The 22,110-nt window shown below is 46.0% G+C and overlaps 1 protein-coding gene across 3 annotated transcripts in view; it reads left to right on the top strand.

Moving 5' to 3' along the window:
• LOC138516894 (PC-esterase domain-containing protein 1A-like) overlaps positions 1 to 22,110 on the top strand; it is a 582,917-nt gene that overhangs the window by 306,681 nt on the left and 254,126 nt on the right. For all 3 annotated transcript variants that reach the window (XM_069632347.1, XM_069632348.1, XM_069632349.1), the window contains exon 7: positions 20,160 to 20,231. In XM_069632347.1, the coding sequence (XP_069488448.1) occupies positions 20,160 to 20,231 (72 nt within the window). The remainder of the gene's footprint in view (positions 1 to 20,159; positions 20,232 to 22,110) is intronic.

Raw genomic sequence — 22,110 nt, forward strand, 5'->3', positions numbered from 1 at the left:
CTACTCCAATGCTCCTTATTTTGGGATCGCTGAATAGCAATTAAATAGCCTTCAATACATGCAAAATTCAGAGGTTCACCTTATTAATAGTCTTCAAGTCCCGTTCTTTGTTGAATTTTAAGCTTTCCCTCCACTGGTGGCTAGTTAGAAATACTGTCTAGTCCCGGGAGGATAGTTCAGTGGCAACGTGCTCACCTTGGAAGCAAGATGACACAAAGCACAGATTCGATCCCCGGGTCCACGCTTGGAAACCTCTGGGTATTCTGGGCGCGTTATGAATGGGCAACTAAGACATACTCCTGTAACAGCACCTCAATGCCCCCGGGCTGTGTGAGCGCTTTAAAAATGCAAATATATAAATAAATCGTTTTTAAATGCCTACATAGCCTTCTCCCCCCCCCCCCTTGTTAGTAAAGATCTGCTTTACCCACGAGCATGCAATCTCTGCTCTCAAACTTCATGCTTCCAAACAGTTCCTAGAATCCGATCTAGAGGTGGTTGCTGATTTTCCCGTCGACCGCCCCTACCAGTGGAAATCTCTCCCTTACAGCATTAACACACTCTCCTCATTATTGGCTTTTCACTAGGCCGTGAACACATTTATTCTGCTGATTATACAACTATGAATGGCCTACATTGAGTAGACTAATCCGCAGCCAGATGCAGTTTGGCCATTGGCTTTGAGCGATGTAATTCCACAAGTCTACTATTTGGCTCATCCAAACCATCCTGATTTCCTGGCCAGCATATTCTGATTAGTGGGTGTTTAAAACCTGGTTAGCCTAGCCGGACTTGTAGGCATTATTTATGTTGATCAGCTGTTTTCTCCAAGATATTCTTTTTCGTAGGATAACATAGGTTTTCACAAAATGTACCCTGCATATAGTTGCAACAAACTTGCAGTGCTCCACTAGACGAGTGTCCTCCCACTGTTGGCCTCTCATCTAGCTTTAAAAAATGACTATGGCTGTAAGATGGTTTTCTCAAAAAGTTTACATTTATAGTCTAAGATAATGGCTCATTGTAATAACAGCCAATCAGTATTTGCTTAAAAAAAACTGACATGTATGACTAAGCATTTTATCTTGCATGCCGTGTTTTTTTTTTAATTGGCAAATTGTTACTTTTTATGTTAACATAGTTTTCTAAAAAAAAATAGGAATTTAACGTTTGTGAATGGAAAATGAATGTTCTGTTAGTGAATGTTAACATTTAATTTGTGCTGTTCTTTTCACGGTAAAAAATAAGCAGATCGTGCCTTGTCAGCATGCATCTGTTCATTTTACCTTTTGAACATGAAGCAACTTATGATTCAAAAAGAGTAAGACAAGAATAGAAATGTAGCCTTTTTGTGGGTAGTGTCCTCCTTTGCCTAGTGTACATAGAAAAATTGTATTTTAAACAGAACACGTTTACTGCAGTCCACACAATTTTCACTCGCCACTAGCCTTTAGCTAGTGATCCAAGTCTTGGGGAGGGGGGGTTCTGTGAGTCTGGGGGTGTGTGTGTGTATTTTTGTGTTGACTTCAGTCTGTGCCAATTGTAATTGAAAAGGGTTTCTGACATTTTCTTGCATTTGCAAGTAAGACACAGTTCTCCCATATGTGGATATGCATCTCTGTATTTAAATCTTGCCAGTCAATAAGCATACATGTACATGGGTTTCAAGCATATAGCTTGCCTCGTTTTGTTAAGCTGTACAACCTGAGAATTATTTATACAATGTGAGACAGTCTGTGAGCTGTGCCAAGTTCTGGATACCATAAGACAGGAACTCCTTTCTTAGATGGACCAGTCTTGAAAAGCCCCCAAACGATATTGCAGTGTCGAAGAGAAAAGGAGAATAGCATTGAACATGTAAGAGAGAATTCCAGCTTGTAGGATATTTTGAAGGTTTCCTTGTCGACACACCAGCTTCACAAATCAGAGTTCACAATGAGTGACCATTACTGCACAGTTGTCAAAAGGGGTGGCCATGAATTCTGTAGTAATTTAAAGAAGATTCTGCGATTCAGTTACTCGTTGGAAGACATGCTCGGACTGCTGCAGCCTGCTTTGAGGGAGTGGACAGGGAATCGTCAACAGTCCTAGATAATAATCCAGGAGCTGCTGTAATCCAGAAGATATGTCGAACTGCTGTTGTCATGCAGGTGTTGGAGCTGCTTGTTGAGATTCCACCATCAAGGGAAGGTTTTGAATCCTGAGTCCAGTGCCGGAGTAACAATGGTTCAATGTTGAGATGAGATGCTTCCGTAGGCGGTTTTAGTCATATCCAGGAATCTTCTCCCCTGCTTCCAGGTGAACTGGTGGAGAGGAGTAAGACTTGGAACACCAACGCTGATGGCTACAATTGTTGACATGAGCAAGTTTGGATGTGAGCTGTTTGATCCAGTGGAGGAAGTTCCTTTGCATCAGCAAAACCCTGAAAACTCAGATAAAGGCTGTTCGGTTGAGAGAGGATGAGATATCTTGGGAGTATGGCCCTACCCCTGAAGAGAGGAATAGTTGCGTCCCAAACTCACCACCCGAAGGCAATCTCATCTTCCAAGGCCTCATGACTGTAGATGTGAACCATCTACAACTGCATGTTCGTGGTCCTCTAGTGGAGGATTTCTTGGTGACTGCAAATCATCATGAGTCAAGTTGTAGTGCTAATGGTGGCCTATATCTGGTGAATTGTTTAGGGCACCAGCGTCTTCACTCCCGGTGGTCAGTTGTTTAAAGAAATGTAAGGCTGCATTCTCTGCACCATTGTTCTTCTAGAATCTGCCATATCCTTGTTCAATTGTGCCTATGGGGCGGGGGTGGGAGGGAGCCATAAGACCATCTCCTCTGGGTCTATATAGTATTTCAAACTGGATAAGGTGAGCAAGCTTTACAGTGCATGCAGAAATGTGATTGTGTTATCTGCTGGTTAGGACCTATCCTGTATCGATACAAAAGAGACGTGTAACTGGGTCCTTCCCAAAAAAGTGTGGCAGAATCATTTGAGGAAGGCCTCCTAACTATAGGCAGAAGTAGCGAAAACTCAACTTCCCATCTACAGTCAGTGTCTGCGCATTGAGTACATGCATGAACACGTTGACCCCAATGAGGCAAATTAAATTGGGGAAATGTTGATTGGATGAGTTAAATGTTTTTTTAGCAAGATGGGGAAAGGCAATTCAGTGGGTAAGGGAAAATGGTCAGACATGTTAACTGGCTGCTTGTTTTTTTAAATGTTTTATTTTAGTGAGTTGTTGGAACGCTGTTCACACAGTTGTTGGCCAAAACATTGAGTTGTGTTCTTGCCTAGCACACTTATTTTTCTGAACATTTGCCAACTTGATAAAGCAAACATTAACATTGTCTCAACTACTTTGCAGCAGGGATTGATCCCATTCAACTATTTGCGTTGCGAGACAATCTTATGACATGCTGTGGTTTGAATGTACACATTAGTACAGTTATTTCACTGTAAAAGTCAATATCCAAACAGTTGCTGTCTTTTAACAAGTCTGAGTTTAGTCTCGTAACACAATTTCTTTTCTTCAGATTTGGTTACTTTACAGTATTTCATGTCTCATCACCAGTGTGTAAGTGATCCTGTAAAAGAAAGCCAGGTTTTTGGTACTGATAACCTATCAGTAATACTACATTGTTTTGTTTCCAAGAAATGCTGCTCTACAAATATGCCCTTAGATCTCTGGTACAAAAGTAGCTTTCTTTACTTCAGGGCAATCCGTGCAAGTAGCAGGGATGTTCCCTTACATGTTCCTCTGGACAACCAGACTAAAATAAACACTCCTAGGGAAAGGGCTTGGTGCACCGCTTTGTTAGGGAAACAAAAGGAAAAAGGTGACATAAGGTCCCATAGAACCCAACTGACACAGAGCTCTGTTAGTTCAAAGCAGGTACAAAGCTTTTAAGGAAAGAAATAGTCACTCATGACGTAAGCAGTATACAATGCTATCCCCCATTCTAATTGGCTGCCTCCTATATACATTCTACCAGTCCGCCATAGTCCCTTGACCAACTGGCCACATCCTAATCTACCCCTGTTCTCCAACGCATGGCTCTCCTAGTTAGTCACCTTGGTTCCCAGCTACTGGATTGGCCATTTCCCATTCTTACCCACTCCAGTGGCCTTGCCACATGGTGTGCAACTGGTCCTTCGCATTAGCCTTGTGAACAAATCTCTTTGAAATAATAGTTTGCAAGCATGCCGCGGGGGCTCGGGGGGTTGTGGTGGTGGCCGGTGCCCTAAAGCTAGGCCAAGAATTTTAGCAGCTCGGTTCCTCTAACTTGGCTCCCATGCATTTGTATTTTCAGGACGGGCCTACCGTTGCTCTGCTGTTCTCATTCCAGTCTGGTTTTGCATACCCCTTAATACAATTAAACAATCATCTGTTTACCTCAATGCCACTATTATTAGCTTCACTACTCGGGCTTGGGAAAGGGAAAATGATTCAGACTCTTACTTGTGCCGTGCTGCTACACCTCCAACAGGGAATCCAAAATGATAGTATTCACTTCCAATATTGTGATGCTTTAGTATTTCCCGCACCCTGGCCCTGTGTCTACGCCATTATTGCATTCTATTTCACTACTGCTACACAATATCACCCGTGTCCTATACCTAGGCCTACTGCTATAAAACAGGCATTCATTATTCCCACTGGCGGTCTCCACCCCCATACAGCCACGCACGTTCACCGTCTCGTGCGCTATTATATTACATTGAGTCTGAATCGTTTGGGCGGGCATGAGAGATGTAAGTGCAGCCCAACAGCACCTATCTCCGGTTCTTAGATTCTTCTGCCAAAAAAAACTCTTGCTCGCTCCATTGCAGGGCGTAAAGTGGATGCATATGGGCTCTGTCCTACTTGTGTGGCTTGAACTCCCTACAGGACGAACTTTCTCAAGACTGCTCTGCAGCAGCTTCTGGCTATGGCAGTGCCTTTCATAGGTGAAAAGACCTAGGCAATGTTGCCTGCGGTGTGGGCCGCACACCCTAATATCCCGTTGGGATTCTTCAAATAATGTATCTTGATAATCCAATGAAAAAATATATTTGGTGCATAGGTTGTCAGATTTATTCATTAATCTTCAAAAGTTATTATCATTGCTTCTCTATAAGCAAAACATCATCAAATGGCCAATGCATTTTGGACTGAATAGTCCTTCATCGGGGCCTTGTCTAATTAACATAATGGTCCAATTCAAAAAACAATCAGTGTTAATTGTGACCGTAATCAAAATAAATTAAAATAAGAAAAGCAAACATAACATATCAGATTGGAAAACATCACAAATTCAAAATATACGTTGTAACAAAACAGGGTACCCACATACATGAAGGCAAGACATACACGAAAAAAAGAGAAAAAAATACATAAGAAATCATTGAACATGTTTCACCACAATATACAATATAGTTATCACCTCTAACGTGTGCTTACCACCTTGTCAGATAGCACACTTAATGATTGTGATGGTGTGTATATACTGGTAACTGCGTGCTCTTCAGGCGAGAATAATTGTGCTTCCCGAGTGATTGTTGCATCTGTTTATCATGATAGAAACCATGTCGGTGTTAGTAACGTAATGCTGAATAATGAGACCGTGAGTGAGCGCATGCAGAAAAGTAGTTCTGACATACGACGAATGATTCACGAGCATCTGACCTTTAACAATGTTGTTTATTGACGTAATTCCATGCGTTCCAAATTGCGGCGAAGCCGCTGTACTTCGATTACAAGTGTACACCTGTACACATAAACTAACGTTACTAAACTGGCATTCATTCTGAATGCGCAGAATGGAACAACCCTGTCTTCGGATGGTCTCACATACCTTTTGTGTCCCGCTGAGGCTGTCTCACGCTGACTAACGCCCGTCTGCTGTATGCTGACTAAGTAAACACGGTTATGTGCTGTGATAGCGAGGCTCCGGTTGCTGTAGTAAGTGACTCACTCAATATGGACGCTTGTTCATACGGAAGCGCCATGTTATGAAAGGCACTCCGATAAGTGGTAGAAACTGTACGTGAATGTAAGGGTGGAGATTGAACTCTAAATATTAATGCAGATATGACTGCACAGTGTTGGGACATCATAAATAAAAATGTGAAAATATTACTAAAATGAAAACTTGCCGAGAAAGAATTCAAACGAGAAGTGTATAAGGCAAAGAATTCAAATGAGAAGTGTATAAGGCTGTAACCCATAAGTGTCATGTAAGGGGAGAGTTGGCATTGTGCAAACTGGAGTGCATAGTGCACTACGGTACGCACAGAACCTGTTAAACAGATTGTAGAGATACTGGTGGAGGTAGAGGGAGAATTGGCAATGTGCAAGCCGGAGTACACTGCGGTCTGCACAGAACCTGTTAAACAGAAAAGAGAAATACTAGTAGAAGTACTAGTAGAGAGTGTGGTAGTGTGCCTTGTATGTGGTAACTCTAACCATGGTTACATTTCACAAACATAAATGAAATGTAACCATAGTTTTGTAAAACTACAAAAGGACTAAAAACCAGAAAAAGAAAGTGATAAAGATCAGATTAGGAATATGTCTCGCAGGCAAGATCTTGGAGGCACACATGTGCATAACAAAAAGTAGTTCAGTCCAGTAAATGATCTTTAAAGTTATTTGTTTTATAGAAAGCAGTTCAAATCAAATTCCTCATTTATTCCTCTAGGTGATAATGTTTCCAACCGATCTATCCAATATGCCCCTCTTTGTTGTCGTCTTCTTTTAGGATCAATACCTGGTTGATTGTGGTTCAATACCTCTAGTATTTGGAACCTCAATTGTGCTGTTGTGTGGTGTTTCTGGTCGAAGAGTCTAGCAACTGCTGAGTTTGTGTTCTTGTTGCGTATGCAAGACTTATGTTCATTCATTCTGATTTTCAACTTGCGTCCAGTTTCACCTACATAGTAAAGTCCGCATGGGCAGCGTATACAGTAAACACAGTTCTCGGTATTGCATGTTCCAAAACATCTTAGTTGGATTTTTTCTCCAGAATGGGGATGCGATACTGTGGTCCCCTTGATGATATTGTTAGTTATTGCAATTCAAGCACGGGCGTGTTCCTTGTTGTTTGTGCTTCTGATGTATGTCTTTGTTGTTTTTGTTATTGACCAGAAGATCACGTAGATTGCTGGTGCATTGGTATGCAAACACTGGCTTAGTCTGGAATAGTTCTGATGTACGTTCATCGCTGGTAAGTATAGCCCAATGTTTGGTAATGCATCTCTTTATTTGTGCCCTTTGGGTGGAGAATTTGGACACGTACACTATTGTTGGAGCCTCTTTCTTTGCTCTTTGTTGAAGTGTGCTGGCTCTGGTCTTAACTGCTACTTTGGATGTTGCTTCGTCTAATTCTTCATGGTTATACCCTCGGGCGAGTGATTTGTCCTGCAGTCTATGTAGTTCTTGATTCAATTCATCTTCATCACTGATGATCCTTTTGAGGCGTAACATCTGACCGTATGGTAAGTTGTGTAACGTGTTCTGCAGGTGGAAACTCATGCGGTGTAGAAGGTTGTTCCTGTCTGTTGGTTTAGTATACAATGAGGTGGTGATCCGTTGTTGGTTGACTTGAACTTCCACATCGAGATAATGAATGTTGGGATTGCCTATTTCGGCCGTGAATTGTATTTGTGTCGATCTGGTTAATTTAAGTAAAGAAATCTTTCAATGACTCTCTGGTTCCCTTCCATATCCCGAAGATATCATCAATATATCATAGCCATACTTTCAAATGTTCATTCCATTCTTTTTTATCGAGGATATGTTCAGTTCCAAAACGGTACATAAATGCATTGCCATACGAGGGGGCCATGGTGGCCCCCCTCGCGCAATGCCAGATGTCTAAAGATAATATTAATTATCATAGGTAAAGTAAGAATTCATGGAGATAAAAGTAAGCAGAGTCAGGATAAATTCTTTGTAAACTCCTATGTTTCCTTCCTGTAATAGAAGCCATTCTACTGCTGATTGTCCGAGGTCCTGAGGTATGCTGCTGTAAAGACTTAACGTCTTTGGTGAACAGGATGTCGTGCTCTTCTAGTTGAATCTGTTCCAAGATGTTTAAGAAATGAGTACTGTCTTTAACGTACGTGGTTGTTTTTTGTAAGATCGGTTGTAAAAAGTAATTGATGTAAGTACCCAAAGGTAGTACTCCTTTCGAGGTGATTGGGTCCTCCGACGTATTCCATATCTATGACATGTAATCACCACAGCTGTGCTGTGCTGCTTCGGAAACTTTTTCGGCGTCTGCGTCGATGACGTCGATGCGCCGTCGTCGAGGACCTCCTCCGACATCATCCGATGTGATAAGTAGGACGCACGACGCCCATAGCCTCAGTTCCGTTTTTTCCGCGAACGTGTTGCTTCGTGTTTCTCGGTTTAAACGCCTCGACTCTTTGGAGTTCTGTTCTTCTCGGTTCTTCGAACCTGTTCGTTTGTGAAAATCCTTCTGAAGATGTCTACTTCGTCTTCGACCCCGCGTCCGGGTTTCAAGAAGTGCGGGGAGTGTGGGTCCAAGATGTCGGTGACGGACTCGCACGACGCCTGCCTCTGGTGCCTCGGGGAGGCCCACGACACGGATGACTGTATCGACTGCCAGTCGCTCACGTCCAAAGCCTTACGCGAACGTAAGAAGAAGTTGTCGGTAGGTCGGGTGTCCAAGCCCCGGAAGTCGAAGTCTGTGGGGCTTTCGACGGATGATTCGAGGGGTGACTCTCCGTGTCATCGTCGGAAGTCTCGTGGGTCTCCTTCTAGAAGTCGGTCTCGCCACTCCTCTGCCTCTTCGAGGCATTCTCGGAAGCGCCGACATCGGTCGTCTTCCAGGTCCTCTTCGGAGGGCTCTGCCCGGCACGTCGCTTACCCCTCGGGCCGTGCGACGCCGGAGGAATGGGCTCCCTTCGGGAAGCAGATGTTGGCGATTCTTGAGTCGCAGGGTACTCAGCCGTCCGCGCCCCCGAGTGGGGTCGGTCGTGTGAGGTCGAGAGACACCGCTCGCAAGAGTGGTCGGCACGAGTCACGGGAGAGGTCATGTTCGGACAAGGGGACTCGTTCTCGTCGTACCCGTTCCAGGTCCCGGTCCTCGACGCGTTCGAGACCGTGTGCACCTGTGAGGTCTTCGAAGAAGGCTTCGACGTCTGTGGCGTCGAGGGCGTCGACAGGCTTTCTCGAGGCTCTGGCTCCGAGGAAGTCGTCGATGCCGTCGACGCTCAGGTCGTCGAGGGACACGCTCGGGGCTCCGGCCTCGAGGGCTGTGTCGACGCCGCCGATGCTGGAGGCGCTGCATCTGACGTCGACGCCGATTTCCTCGACGTCGACGCCGATTTCCTCGACGTCGACGCCGATTTCCTCGACGTCGACGTCGACGCCGATTTCCTCGACGTCGACGCCGATTTCCTCGACGTCGACGCCGATTTCCTCGACGTCGACGCCGATTTCCTCGACGTCGACGCCGATGCCGGTTCTCTCGACGCTGGCGCCGATTCGCTCGACGCCTTTAGTGTCGGAGGTACCCCAGGGCACGGGTGGACCCCCTAGGAAGGCTCTGGTTAAGAGCAAGCACTCTCTGGTGCCTTCTTTTCGCCACCTGGACTATATTTCAGAGGCGGTTGAGGATTCTGATGGCCTGGTTCCTAGTCAGGTTCCGGATGACATTGTCTCGGGCCATAGTCAGTTTGACGAGTTGAGACAGTCACTGCATGATGCCAGTGGACTGGACACCTCTCCGGAGGTGGAGTTTTGTAGGCCTGAGCCTGGCTCTCGTGCTGATTCCTCGTACCGGCGCCTTATGGCTAGGGTTTCTGAGTACTTGGGATGGTCTGCTCCCTCAGGGGAGTTTGTGCAGGATGATCTGACAGACATCCTTGATGTTGGTCCCCCAACTGACCCGGTTCTGCCGTTCCATATGGCTTTACAGAGAAGGGTGGCGGCGGCTTGGACTGCTCCGGAGAGTCTCCCGGCGGTGGGCAGATCCTTGTCGCGAAAATACCGTCCAGCCAGTGGCGACCCCTGCTACTTGACCAGGCACCCCACTCCGGAGAGTTTGGTGGTGCAGGCGGCCACGGCCCCGGCGACGCAGGCGTCGTACCCTACCATCCCTCCTGATAGGGACGACAAACGTTTTGATGGCTGGGCGAAGAAAGTGTTTTCTTCTGGTGGTATGGCGCTTCAGGCGGCCAACTCCATTTGTGCCTTGTCACGTTTCACGCACACTCTGTGGAACTGTGTTGCGTTAGCGGCTGAACATGTTCCCGAAGGGGATGAACGGGATGGTTTCCTTGCTATGGTCCAGGATGGTAAGGATGCCATGTGAGTCCGTTCAGTCGGGTTTGGACTTAGCTGAATGCGTCAGTAGGTCCATGGCGGCGAGCACCGTGATACGCAGGTTTGCGTGGTTGCGGAAGTCGGGGTTTGCGCCTGATGTGCAGTCCCGGCTCCTCAACATGCCCTTTGATGGTGAACACCTTTTTGGCAGCAAGGCTGACGAGAGCCTTGAGAGGTTGCAGACCTCTAAAGCTGCAGCGAAGTCGTTGGGCGCTGCAGTTCGCCAACCTCCGCCTTTTCGTCCTAGTGGACAGCAGTGGAGGGGTGGTTCCTTTCGCTATTACTCATCCTTCAGTAAAGCGAGAGGAGCTGGCAGTCAAAGAGGCCTATGCAGGGGTACCAGAGGTGGACGACAGGGTAGCCGTGGTGCCAAGGCCGCTCGGGCAGTTGCCTCTTTGCCCTCAGGTAACGCCGCAGCCGCTCCCACTCAGTCGTGAGGCCATGTCCCATGGTTCGCCGGTTGGGGGAAGGCTGGCGCAGCATCTTGTAGAGTGGCGTGCCATTACTTCAGATGTGTGGGTTCTGGAGATCATAACCCACGGCTACTGTCTTCCTTTTCGGCACAGGCCTCACGACAATCCACCGGGGAACCTCTCTTTGCAGAGTCCGGATCCGCTCCTTGCGCAGGAAATTCAAGCCCTGCTGGAGAAAGGCGCCATAGAACTGGTGCCTGTAGCAGAGAGGAACAAGGGATGGTATTCCCCTTATTTTTTGGTTTCGAAGAAAGACGGGGGATTGAGACCCATCATGGACTTGCGCGGTTTGAACAAACTCCTCAGGAAGGACAAGTTCAAGATGGTTACTCTCTCTCAAGTCCTCCAGGCCCTTCAGCTTCAGGACTGGTTGGTGTCACTCGACCTCAAGGATGCTTACTTCCATGTGCCGATCCATCCCAAGCACAAGAAGTACCTGAGGTTCGCGGTTGGCGACTCGCACTTTCAGTTTCGGGTCCTGCCGTTCGGATTGACCTCCGCCCCGAGGGTTTTCACCAAGCTCATGGTGGTGGTGGCAGCGCATCTCGGGCAAGGGGGGATTCACGTCTACCCCTACCTGGACGATTGGTTGATCAGGGGGAGCTCTCCCGAGCAAGTCCTGGATCATCTGTCGATCACCTGTCGCTCCCTTCACATGCTGGGCTTCTCCCTCAATTTAAAGAAGTCCCATTTGACGCCAACACATCGGCTCCAGTACATCGGAGCAGTGCTCGACACTTCCCTGGGGCAGTGTTTTCCTCCCCAGGTGAGGGCTCTTCACATTCAGCAGATGGTGCACAAGTTTCAGCATGCCCAGACGCTCCCAGCGTTCGAGTTCTTGAGGTTGCTCGGCCTCATGGCATCCTGCATTCTTCTGGTGCCAGAGGCTCGCCTGCGGATGAGATCTTTGCAGTGGGCACTCAAGACGCAATAGTCGCAGTCCTGCGGCAGGATGTCGGACTCGATTCAGGTGCCGTCCTCGGTCGCCCGGGACCTTCTGTGGTGGGCCGTCGAAGGCAACTTGATGAAGGGGGCTCCGTTTTGGCTTCCCTGGCCGGAGGTGACGATCGTGACGGATGCATCCCTCACGGGATGGGGAGCTCATGCCAACGGGCTGACGGTCAGTGGTCGTTGGTCTCCGTCGGAGTCCAGACTCCATATCAATCTGTTGGAGCTGAGGGCCGTCAGGCTTGCCCTGAAGGCTTTTCTGCCGTCTGTGCGAGGGAAGACTGTCCTGATCCTGACGGACAACACAGTGGCCATGCACTACCTCAACAAAAAGGGGGGGGGGGCGGGTCACTTCCTCTGTGCAGAGAGGCGATGCAGCTCGAGTTCTGGGCCATCCAGCAGGAAGTTTCGATCTCGGCAGTTCATCTGGCCGGAGCCGAAAACGTGACGGCGGACGCTCTGACCAGGCAGAGCGCGATCTCTCACGAGTGGGAGTTGGCTCAGGAGATTCTCCTGGAGATCTTCGCCCTTTGGGGGACCCCTCAAGTGGATCTCTTCGCCTCCAGTGTCAACCGGAAGTGCGAAAGGTTTTGCTCGCGGGAATTTCCTCCAGAAGGAGCCTTAGGAGACGCGTTCGTGGTGGTGTGGTCATTCCCGCTGCTGTATGCGTTTCCTCCAGTCCCCGTCATCCCGCAAGTGCTGCGGAGGTTACGGAAGTTCGGTTCCCGGATGATCCTCATTGCCCCGGCGTGGGCTCGGAGGACGTGGTACCCGGACCTTCTCGACTTATCCATCTGCCCTCCACGTCGTCTTCCCTACCGAGACGATCTGCTCTCACGGGAGGGGGGGGGTCAGGTTCTCCATCCAGAGGTCAGATCCCTCAACCTTCACGCTTGGCTTCTGAAAGGTTGAGGTATAAGGATTGGGACCTCCCTGAGGACGTGATGGAGGTGTTGCTTTCGGCCCGAAGGCCGGCAACAAAGTCTCTGTGCCGTTGGCGTAAGTTCTGCGACTGGTGCAGGGTTCAGAATGTGGATCCTTTTGCAAGTGACATCCCCATGGTTCTGTCCTTTTTACTTTCTTTGGCCCACAGGGGCTTGCAAGTGGGTACCGTTAAGGGTTACCTGGCGGCGCTGTCCATCTTTAAGCGCTCGTCTGAAGAGTGTTCTTACTTTAAAATCCCTTTGATTTCACAGTTCCTGAAAGGGCTCACTAATGTGTTCCCTCCGTCACCTTTCCTGGTGCCCGGTTGGGATTTAAACCTGGTTCTTAAGTTTCTTATGGGTGCTCCGTTTGAGCCTTTACATTCTTGCCCTTTGAGGCTGTTAACTCTGAAAACTGTGTTTTTAGTTGCGGTTACTTCCGCTCGCAGAGTGAGTGAGTTACAGGCACTTTCAGTTAAGCCTCCCTTCACTGTATTTCACAAGGACAGGGTTGTCCTTAGAGTTCGTCCTTCTTTTCTTCCGAAGGTAGTGACGGACTTTCATTTGGCCCAGAAGGTTGTTCTTCCGGCATTCTATCCTCCTCCGCATCCTGGTAAGGAAGAGGAGAGGCTCCATAGGCTTGATCCTAGGAGAGCTTTAAGCTTTTATGTTTCACGCATGTCCCGGGTCAGAGTGGATGATCAACTCTTTATTGGTTACGCTGGAAAGCGTTTGGGGCAAGCTGTGACGAAACAGACTTTGTCTCGCTGGATTATTTTGGCCATCTCGGAGTGCTACCGTTTGGCGGGTAAGGACCCACCGGCTGGCTTGCGGGCCCATTCTACCAGGGGTATGGCTGCGTCTACTGCCCTGCAGAGGGGTGTTCCTATTCGCAACATCTGTGATGCAGCCACCTGGGCTTCAGTACATACATTTGTACGTCACTATTCCCTTGATTCCATCCGAGCACAGGATCTGGCCTTTGGCAAGGCGGTCCTTTGCTCTGCTATTTGATTGGCTATTATACATTTTGATTCTAAATTCTTTCCCTCCTCCTTGCTTTGGTACTGCTTTGGGAGTCTGTCATATATATAGAATACGTCGGAGGACTCCAACCCCCTCGAAGAACAAGTTACTTTCTTACCTGGTAACGTTCTTTCGATGGGATGGTCCGACGACGTATTCCATATCACTCCCGCCCTGCCTTCCCCGCTGCAGAATTTCTTTTGCGATTGCAGCTTACGTTCCGCAAGGCTTTGTGTCTGACTGGCAGTTGACTTATGTCACACGTTCTGGGGGAAAAAACTACAACTGAGGCTATGGGCGTCGTGCGTCCTACTTATCACATCGGATGACGTCGGACGTCGGAGGAGGTCCTCGACGACGGCGCATCGACGTCATCGACGCAGGACACAGACGCCGAAAAAGTTTCCGAAGCAGCACAGCTGTGGTGATTACATGTCATAGATATGGAATACGTCGTCGGACCATCCCATCAAAAGAACGTTACCAGGTAAGAAAGTAACTTGTTCGTTGCTGCCACAATTGGTCTGCCGGATGGGTTGATCAAACTCTTGTGAATCTTTGGGAGTAAATAAAAGTGTGGTGTTTTAGGTCGGGAATTTTGCAAATATTGCTTGGTTTTGCATGTTATCATTCCTAATTCCTCCGCTCTTGTGAGTATAGATTCTAAGTCAGTTCTGATCCTATTGATCGGATCATGATCTATTTTTGCATAAATGGTTCGATCATTAAGTTGTCACATGCATTCCTTTTTGTAATCCTCCGTGTTCTGGATTACTAATGCGCCTCCTTTGTCTGCTGGCCTTATAGTGATCTTTCCATCTGTATATAATTCTCTAATAATGGACATTTCACCTCTGCTTAAGTTTTTGTACTTGGGTGTACCGAAATGTATTTTCTTAAGGTCAGTAAGAACCATTTTCTCAAAAATGTCTATTGAAGGAACTGTGATGGGAGCAACAAATGTGCTCTTTGGTTTGAATTCAACTAATTCTTCTAAATTTCTTTCATACCGATGCTCGTTTTTCGATCGCAGCAAAAAATACTTTCAATTTTAATTTGCATATAAGTTTGTGTAACTCCACCTTTGTATTGAACAAATTCATGCCGTAGGTTGGTACAAATTTCAGGCCTTTCTGTAATACTCTGTTTTCTTGGTCACTGAGAATTCTGCTGGAGATATTGACTACTAAGTTGTCCGCGCTTGATGTCTCGTCTGGACTGCCTTTCATAGGGCCACACCCAAGATGACTCGAGTCCTAGAAGCAGATAGGTAGGTGGACCAGGACCATTTTGAAATGCTCTCCTTACAAGACTAGAAACGCCAGCACTTATTGAACAGACACGATTGGAGTATAAAAGAGGTGTCCAGCCTCAGTAAGTTGTTGGTAATTCAAAGGAATCAGTGCATGGAAAGCTGACAATTAAGGAATATTTTGGAGAGCAGTTGCAGAATGAGTTGGGCCACGGCATCCCCTGGAGGTCTGACCTACCTGGCAGAGCCAGTAGGGCACTATATTCCTTTAAAGCCTGATCCTGGCTGCTACAATTCTGGGTTTCGCTGTTAGACCATCCCATCCGAGTTTAATGCTTGATTTCTTGGTTTAGTTGAGCATAATTCACTGTTTGTGAAATTATATGCAGTATACATTTTATTGAAACATGTAAATACAGTAACGCATGCATGTAACCATCTGAAATGGAGCGTGGTTCTGTCGAGGCCTCCTAAGTCTTAGATTTTCCTACTAGCCCCACAGAGACACATGTTCCTTCCATGTTGCACCTAATCGCTGTAGGGCCCCAAAAATGCCTAGGAGAAACCTCATGCACATGACTGGCTTGGAAAAATATATTGCCTTCACGGCCACAGCAGTGTTGAAGGCTCCCAAGCACGCCACAAAACATGGAGCCGAAAGGTGGCAGTTGAAAAGATGATCACTTGTAAGTAACTTTTGCCATATTTTCTAGATCACCGTCTAAGCACCCCCAAGGTTGCAGGACTTAAGCGATGGTTAAGGAAGTTTGTGAGGAAAAGGAATTGAAAGGTGACATCTGCAGGATGTTGATGATTGGTCTTGTAGGAGGTGAACATAAGTCACCAAAGTGCCATTGAGTGAGGGGTAGATGGGCAGAACATGAAAACGAGAGGAGAGAGCAGGGATAAAGGTGATGATATGGATATTGTTTGCAAATGGGTGGTTGAACCCGAAATGGAGATCACTTGATACTTGAACTCCCACTGGTATACGTGGGTTTGGTGGTGTGTGTGTGTGTGTTGTTGGAGATGCAGAATGGCCCAAATGTTAGGAAGTGTAATCTCTACTAGTGCAGTGTATTTTATGCTGAAGTGTGATAGGTTAAGGACGAAAGGGGTGGTCAACTGTGTAAAAGGCTACTAAGACCCAAAGCACATGGGTAGGGAAGGGTTTGTGGGTAATGGGCTATAGTAAGAATATCTGAAACATTGGCTTGTGTAGAATCCGTGGAGTGATAGCTTTGAAAACCAGCCTGGAGATGGTCACAGAGATCGAATAGGTGGTGACCTGGTTAAGGGCCACTTCTCTAAAGGCTTTTCTCAGTTTGCTCAGTTTTCTGGGTCAACAGAGGGCTTGTTGAGTACAGGGACAGTTCTGGAGTGGGCAGGGGACATGCCACTTCGGAGGTAGGAACTGGCAAGGGAAGCAACCGACTCTTTTGAGGAGAAAATGGTTGCACGTGGGCATAAGATTGAATTTCAGGAGTTCATGTGGGGGAAAGGAGCCAGGAGGTGTCTCGACTAGACAGGATTGGAGACTGACCCAAAGGCAACCTTGCAGGAGATCTCGACTGAACGCAAGTGGTGTTAGTTACATGTTTCATGTTGAACACACATCTTCAGGTTGATCTAAGGTAGCAGGGATAGAAATGTGAGTCTGGTAGTGGCGTTGTAAAGGAGTTGTGAAGGCTTCAGGGTTTGAAATTGAGAGCTCAGCACTGTTTAACTCCTGCTGGTAGTCCAGAAGAGCCTGGTTAGCTTTATAACAGCTACCAGGAGCTACTTTTGACTCCCTTAGCCAACTGATGCGGGACATACACATCTACTTGAATTTATCACTGTGTGTTTGGAACAATCTATAAATAAACATGAGGGTACATCTTTTTGACATTTATAGCATAGGCGGTTGTATATAATGAACCTGGAAGCCACCATTTTGGATGAAATGTCTTTGCCAGTTTTATCACGGTTGCTAGACACTATGGACCAAGATTATGACTCCCTAAATTTCAAAATGCAAGAGTTCTGGATGATTTCGAAAGAGCTTGGTGCTGAAATAAATTACATAGGGTTGTAGCAGTTAGACAACCTTCTAAGTCCTAGACATCAGGGGAAGTCATATGGAATTCTAAGTGGGGAAGGAGGGGGACATTAGGCCGGAGGACAGTGTTGGCCAGCAGATCTCGAAATGCACTGATTGGCTCTTGGCTCCTTTACCTGAGGATAGTATAACAGACTTGGCATTATTACCCTATACTAATAAAAAAAGAGAACGAAGGAGAAATGTTTAAGGGAGGAGATCCTTCTATCAGTATATATGTTGGAAATATTAAATTCTGAGGATGAGGGAGATGGAGCCATGAGAATTTTGAGTAGTAATATGAACAAGCCACCTCTCCCTGTGCAAAGGCCAAAACAAAAAGGGGCAAATTGATAATCAAAATAAAAATAAAAACTGTAAAGCCCCACGTAAGCAGCAAAACAAGGGCTGCGCAAAATTCCTGAGGCAATTGAGATTTAAAGTAGATTTAATTAGGAACTGGGGCGGGGGTCTGTAAATGAAAATGAGGTTACCTCTCGGAAGGAGGAAAAGAAAACAGACAATTCGATTGGTTGGGAATAAAACTAAACTTGAAGGCCCTTTAACAGGTCAAGAGGTATCTGTAGAAATGATTGATTTAAAAAAGAAAATGGAAAAATGAACACATTTTTTTACTTTAATTTTTACTCTGAATTTTGGGAAATTTTACTAAAATTTAGGTGTGAGGTAAAGGTAATAGTTAAGGGGGAGAGGAGAAGAAAGGGGGTTCTGTGCACATTATAAAAAAAAAAAAGAAAATGGTTATTTCTGTATTCAATCATTTCATGGTAATCCGGTGAAGGTGCCATCACACATTATATGAAACCTGTGAGTGGTTGGCAATATATCTGTTTACCCAAGTTTGGGTGTTTTTGAAGAGACGGTCCCAAATGTGTTCGTGCAGGAAGAAAAGAAGAAAGTTGGATAGTGGTCGTCTCTGGGAAATGTTGTGTAATGAGACTCACACCTTAAAATGCTCAGGGGGGTGTGGGAAGTCCTGCTCTCTTCCTACCTCGGTTATATCAAAACATTAAGGATAGGCGGAGTCGCAGAACGTGTGTCCAATGTTTCGTACTTTAGAAGAGAAAAGGAGGATACTCCAGCTTTAAGATGATCCTGTCTTTTTGCTAGTCTTAACAAGATTGTCATTCAATGGAGACCCACTTCTTAGAAGTTTTCCCAAACGTAGTGGACAATATAATTCCTAAACATAATCTCAACAATTCCTGTTAGTCCCAACTAAGGCTTACCCTTACAGCCAAGTTCTTCAATTATTGGCCAACACAAGTTCACATGCGCTCTTGAAGAGAATTCAAACCTTGAGCTAGCTTTCTTTCCCAGGTCTGGTCTTGCAGGGTTACTCCTGGTTCTGGATTTTCCCAGAGGTGTGGTTTCAGACTTGGATTTATGGTTCTTCAGCTTTCACCGACGTTTGGGCTGCTGTGAGTATTTTCTCTTGCCCCCTCCCCCCCATCATTCAGGGTCTTTTTCAGACAGACTTTCTTATGCCCTTCTACTTGGGGCTTACTGTTTCTTGAGCCCCCTCCCAGCATTCAGGCCGCCTTTCACATTACAGTGGCCCATGGATCGCTATTCCTCTTCACCACTTCTAGTGATGCGTGCACTCATGGTTCACAAGTCTGCACGCACGAATCCTTAATCCTTGGGCTAACTTTCCCCAGGTACCAGTCTCCCCTCTGCAAGGGAGTGACGAACAGCACATCTGCTATCTCCAGCTCGTCCTTGCTACTGATGATCCTGGCTTGCTTTTATACTTCACGACTAGTGATTTTTGAAATAGTCTGAGATTTGTGCAGCTCAAAAGACGTTTGTTGGTGCATGGTGTCATCAGCGCCATCGTCTCCTGCAGCTTGCCGTAGCCCTGCTGCTTTCCGCAGGTGATTAAGTAAGTCTTTATAAGGTTGCCGTTCTGTGTGATGTTTGGACCGCTTTGCTTTAGCCTGCTGACATGTGTGTCCAGTTGCGTTTTCAGGAGTGCACCCTTTCTCTGTCTACCTTTTGCGCGTGTAATGGACTCGCTCAGGATTGTTTTTAACCATGGAGGAGTTATTCCCACAAACCATCGGGTTCCGGTCAGTGGTTTGCTGCCTTCTGATCTCCTAATGGAGAATTACCACGTCTCAGATGGGGTGAGGAACTAGGGGAGCCCACTCCATCCACCCACTTGGAGTCACATTGGTCAGTGGCCGGAACAAACTCACTGCCCTCGGCCCCTTCAGAGGAAAGGATGTGGGGTGACTAACTGACCGTGATGTTAAATTTGATATTCATCTCGTTCTAGTATCAGGACAGTAGAACATTGTATCCTCCGATAACCCGTGGCAGCAGTTACCTTGGAACTGTTCTCTCCCGTCCACATTGTTGTTCTTGTTCAGCTGAAGAGCAGAGATTTCCAACAGATATAGGTTTGACTTCGGGCCTTGATGGTTTATGTGCAAAGGACAAACTATTCTTATGTGGAGCACTGCAAAGAGCTTTCAAGCAGCGAAGATGTTGATTTAAAGATGTCTTTAAACGTTTTTGGTTCAAATTATCTAAGGTCACATATATTTCTTCTGCCTGTTGCATTTGTACTACATGCATTGTTGCCGAGTCTCTCCTGCATTTTGATATCTTACTCTTTGTGCTATTGCTTTTGTAAAGCATGATCAAAGTTTCAGAATTTATTTTGTACCTTTCTGATTTGGCAATGTTGAATTTGCAAGCTTTGAAAAGCTATTTTGATCGATTTATGTTTCTATTAACGGACAAGCTTCAGAAAACGTTTTCTTGGATCTTGTGGATGAAGTTATTGTGTTGCTGATGTTTTATTTAAAAAAATGTCATGTTGCAAAACATAAATTTAAGCTGTTTCCAGTTCTTTTATCCCTGTAGTCTAACCTTCTGCGTTTCTCGGCGTATAAAATGAGTAAACCATTCTGGTCTTTAAAATCGACCAAACATTGGGCGCTTAACGCTGATATCTACAAAAATAGCTGTGGGTTTAGATAATTTGGCGCGGCTTCCCCTTTTCTTTCTTGTTGGCCTGTTGTCAACATAAGCATGTTTTCAATATAGCAAACACAAATTGTTAACCAGGATTGGCTTCTCCCCACTCTGCAGGTTCCTGTCCGAATGACAGCATCGACGATGTTATCAATTGGCTTGATGACGACGATTCGGATTCAGAGAGTGGTAAACCTTTTATCTGCACGATTTTGGGGGGCTCCTTGCATACATACGTGGGGTTTATTAATTAGCAGCCCTTTAATGGTGGCTTTGGGAGTTATCCCGCTGTAAAAAGAGAACACAATGTTAATTGGTCACGTGTGTGCATGCTGTGCAATTTCTGTGGTGCAGTGACTCCTTGGAAAGTTGGTTTTGTTTGCCCCATTCTGTTAAGTGGGCATTTTTGGGATCAAACCGTGCATGTTTTAATTGTTGTGAAGCATATTTGGCATATATACTCACTCCATTTTTACACTGCTCTTGTACACAAATGAATGTTTGAACGTTTGTTTTTTCTCTTCAAGCCATATATTCGGCTCTTTTAAGCATACACTATTGTAAATATAGCAGACATTTGTGCAGGGGCCAGTGAATGCTATTTTCGTTTATACTTTTTCCACCACATAATACTTAAGCACTGAAGAATGTCTTGTCTGTAAGAGTCGGAGCCACTCGGTGTGCTCTTTTCAATCCATTTAAATTCGAATCATTGTCGCTGAAAATTTGAAACCTTGAATTTCAGAAGGTTGGTGGGACACGTCGAAACAAGGTAATTAATTATGCACGAAGAGATGACATTGTTAATCTGTCTGGCGAGGAGGAGAAGAGGTTTTAAAAAAGAATGCAAACTTTTGAAACCTGCAATTTATTTTTAAAACTGAAATGTCAGCCATGCGGCTGGAGCCCATTATTGAAACCATGAGGGTTCACGAAGTGGGCGTGTTCCTCGGGAAAAGAGAACAGCTTATGACTGATTATTATTAACATAGTTTGTTTGGTGCCTACTTGAAAGGCAATGTACCACAGGGCCATTTGAGTGTGTGAGACCGAGGTCCGCCCTGCCCCACAACTCTTGACACCTGTGCAAAGACTCAGCTCTTGCAGGCCCCTGACTCAGGCTCCCACTCTACGTTTTGTTCCTCTAAACATGTTCAGAAAGGAAGGAAGAGGATGTTTGGGTTCTGACCTAGTCTTCTGGTCTTGGATTGACCCACACCGCCAAAACTGTGTTGGAGGACCCCAAATGCTGATCCTGAAAAATGTTTTTTTGACTAGGCCTGCATGTGTTCCATTCCCTGTGTCCTGGACTCCAGTTGAGTTAGTGGACTATTCGGTCGGCCATTTTGGATATTTCATTTAATACCTAAGCAGAGCCTTTTCCAGCACCGCCCATTCTGGAGCCAGTCTGTCTGCTGCTTCTTCCTTCGACCTTGTAGGCTTCTGGACTTGGGATAGTCGAACGCAATTGCCACAACTGATTTCTTTGGTTCTTGCCCTGTGTGATCCTCTGCTCGTGTGCCAGGCCTCAGTATGCTGAAAGTACCCTGCCGTCCAGGAGCAGTACCTGATGACAACCGATATTACCTGCTGCCCCAGCGAAGGCTGAAGACCTCTGTCGCGATTATGAGGAAAACGTATTAACCCTAAGCCATGTGAGAAGAGACCCGAGATCAGTCAATTTGACTTTCACAACTAAGTTGAAGGAGTGGACCTCAGGTTTCCCTCTATCATAGCATCTGAGCCATATGAACAACAACAAAACTTGCAATGCATGAAGCCATTTTCAAGGTAACAGTTTGATGTGACCTAATGCACCAAGAGGCAGAGAGAAAAAGAAATCTGGCATTGGATTAGCAAGGTTCAACACGCACCACTTCTGCATTACTACATCTAAAGTAGTGAAGGAATACTCTTCGTACACAAATACATCTTTTATTTACAAGCTCACAAGCCAAAATGTCCCTAACAGAGTCCACAGCTCATTAGAGCATGAATTGAAGCACAACCTGCTTAGACTCTTCACCTATATTCACTAATAAACCGTTTTCTGTCTGCTAGTATCACC

Source organism: Ambystoma mexicanum, chromosome 6q, assembly GCF_040938575.1.
Source record: "Ambystoma mexicanum isolate Mex_15411 chromosome 6q, UKY_AmexF1_1, whole genome shotgun sequence".
Lineage (NCBI taxonomy): Eukaryota > Metazoa > Chordata > Amphibia > Caudata > Ambystomatidae > Ambystoma > Ambystoma mexicanum.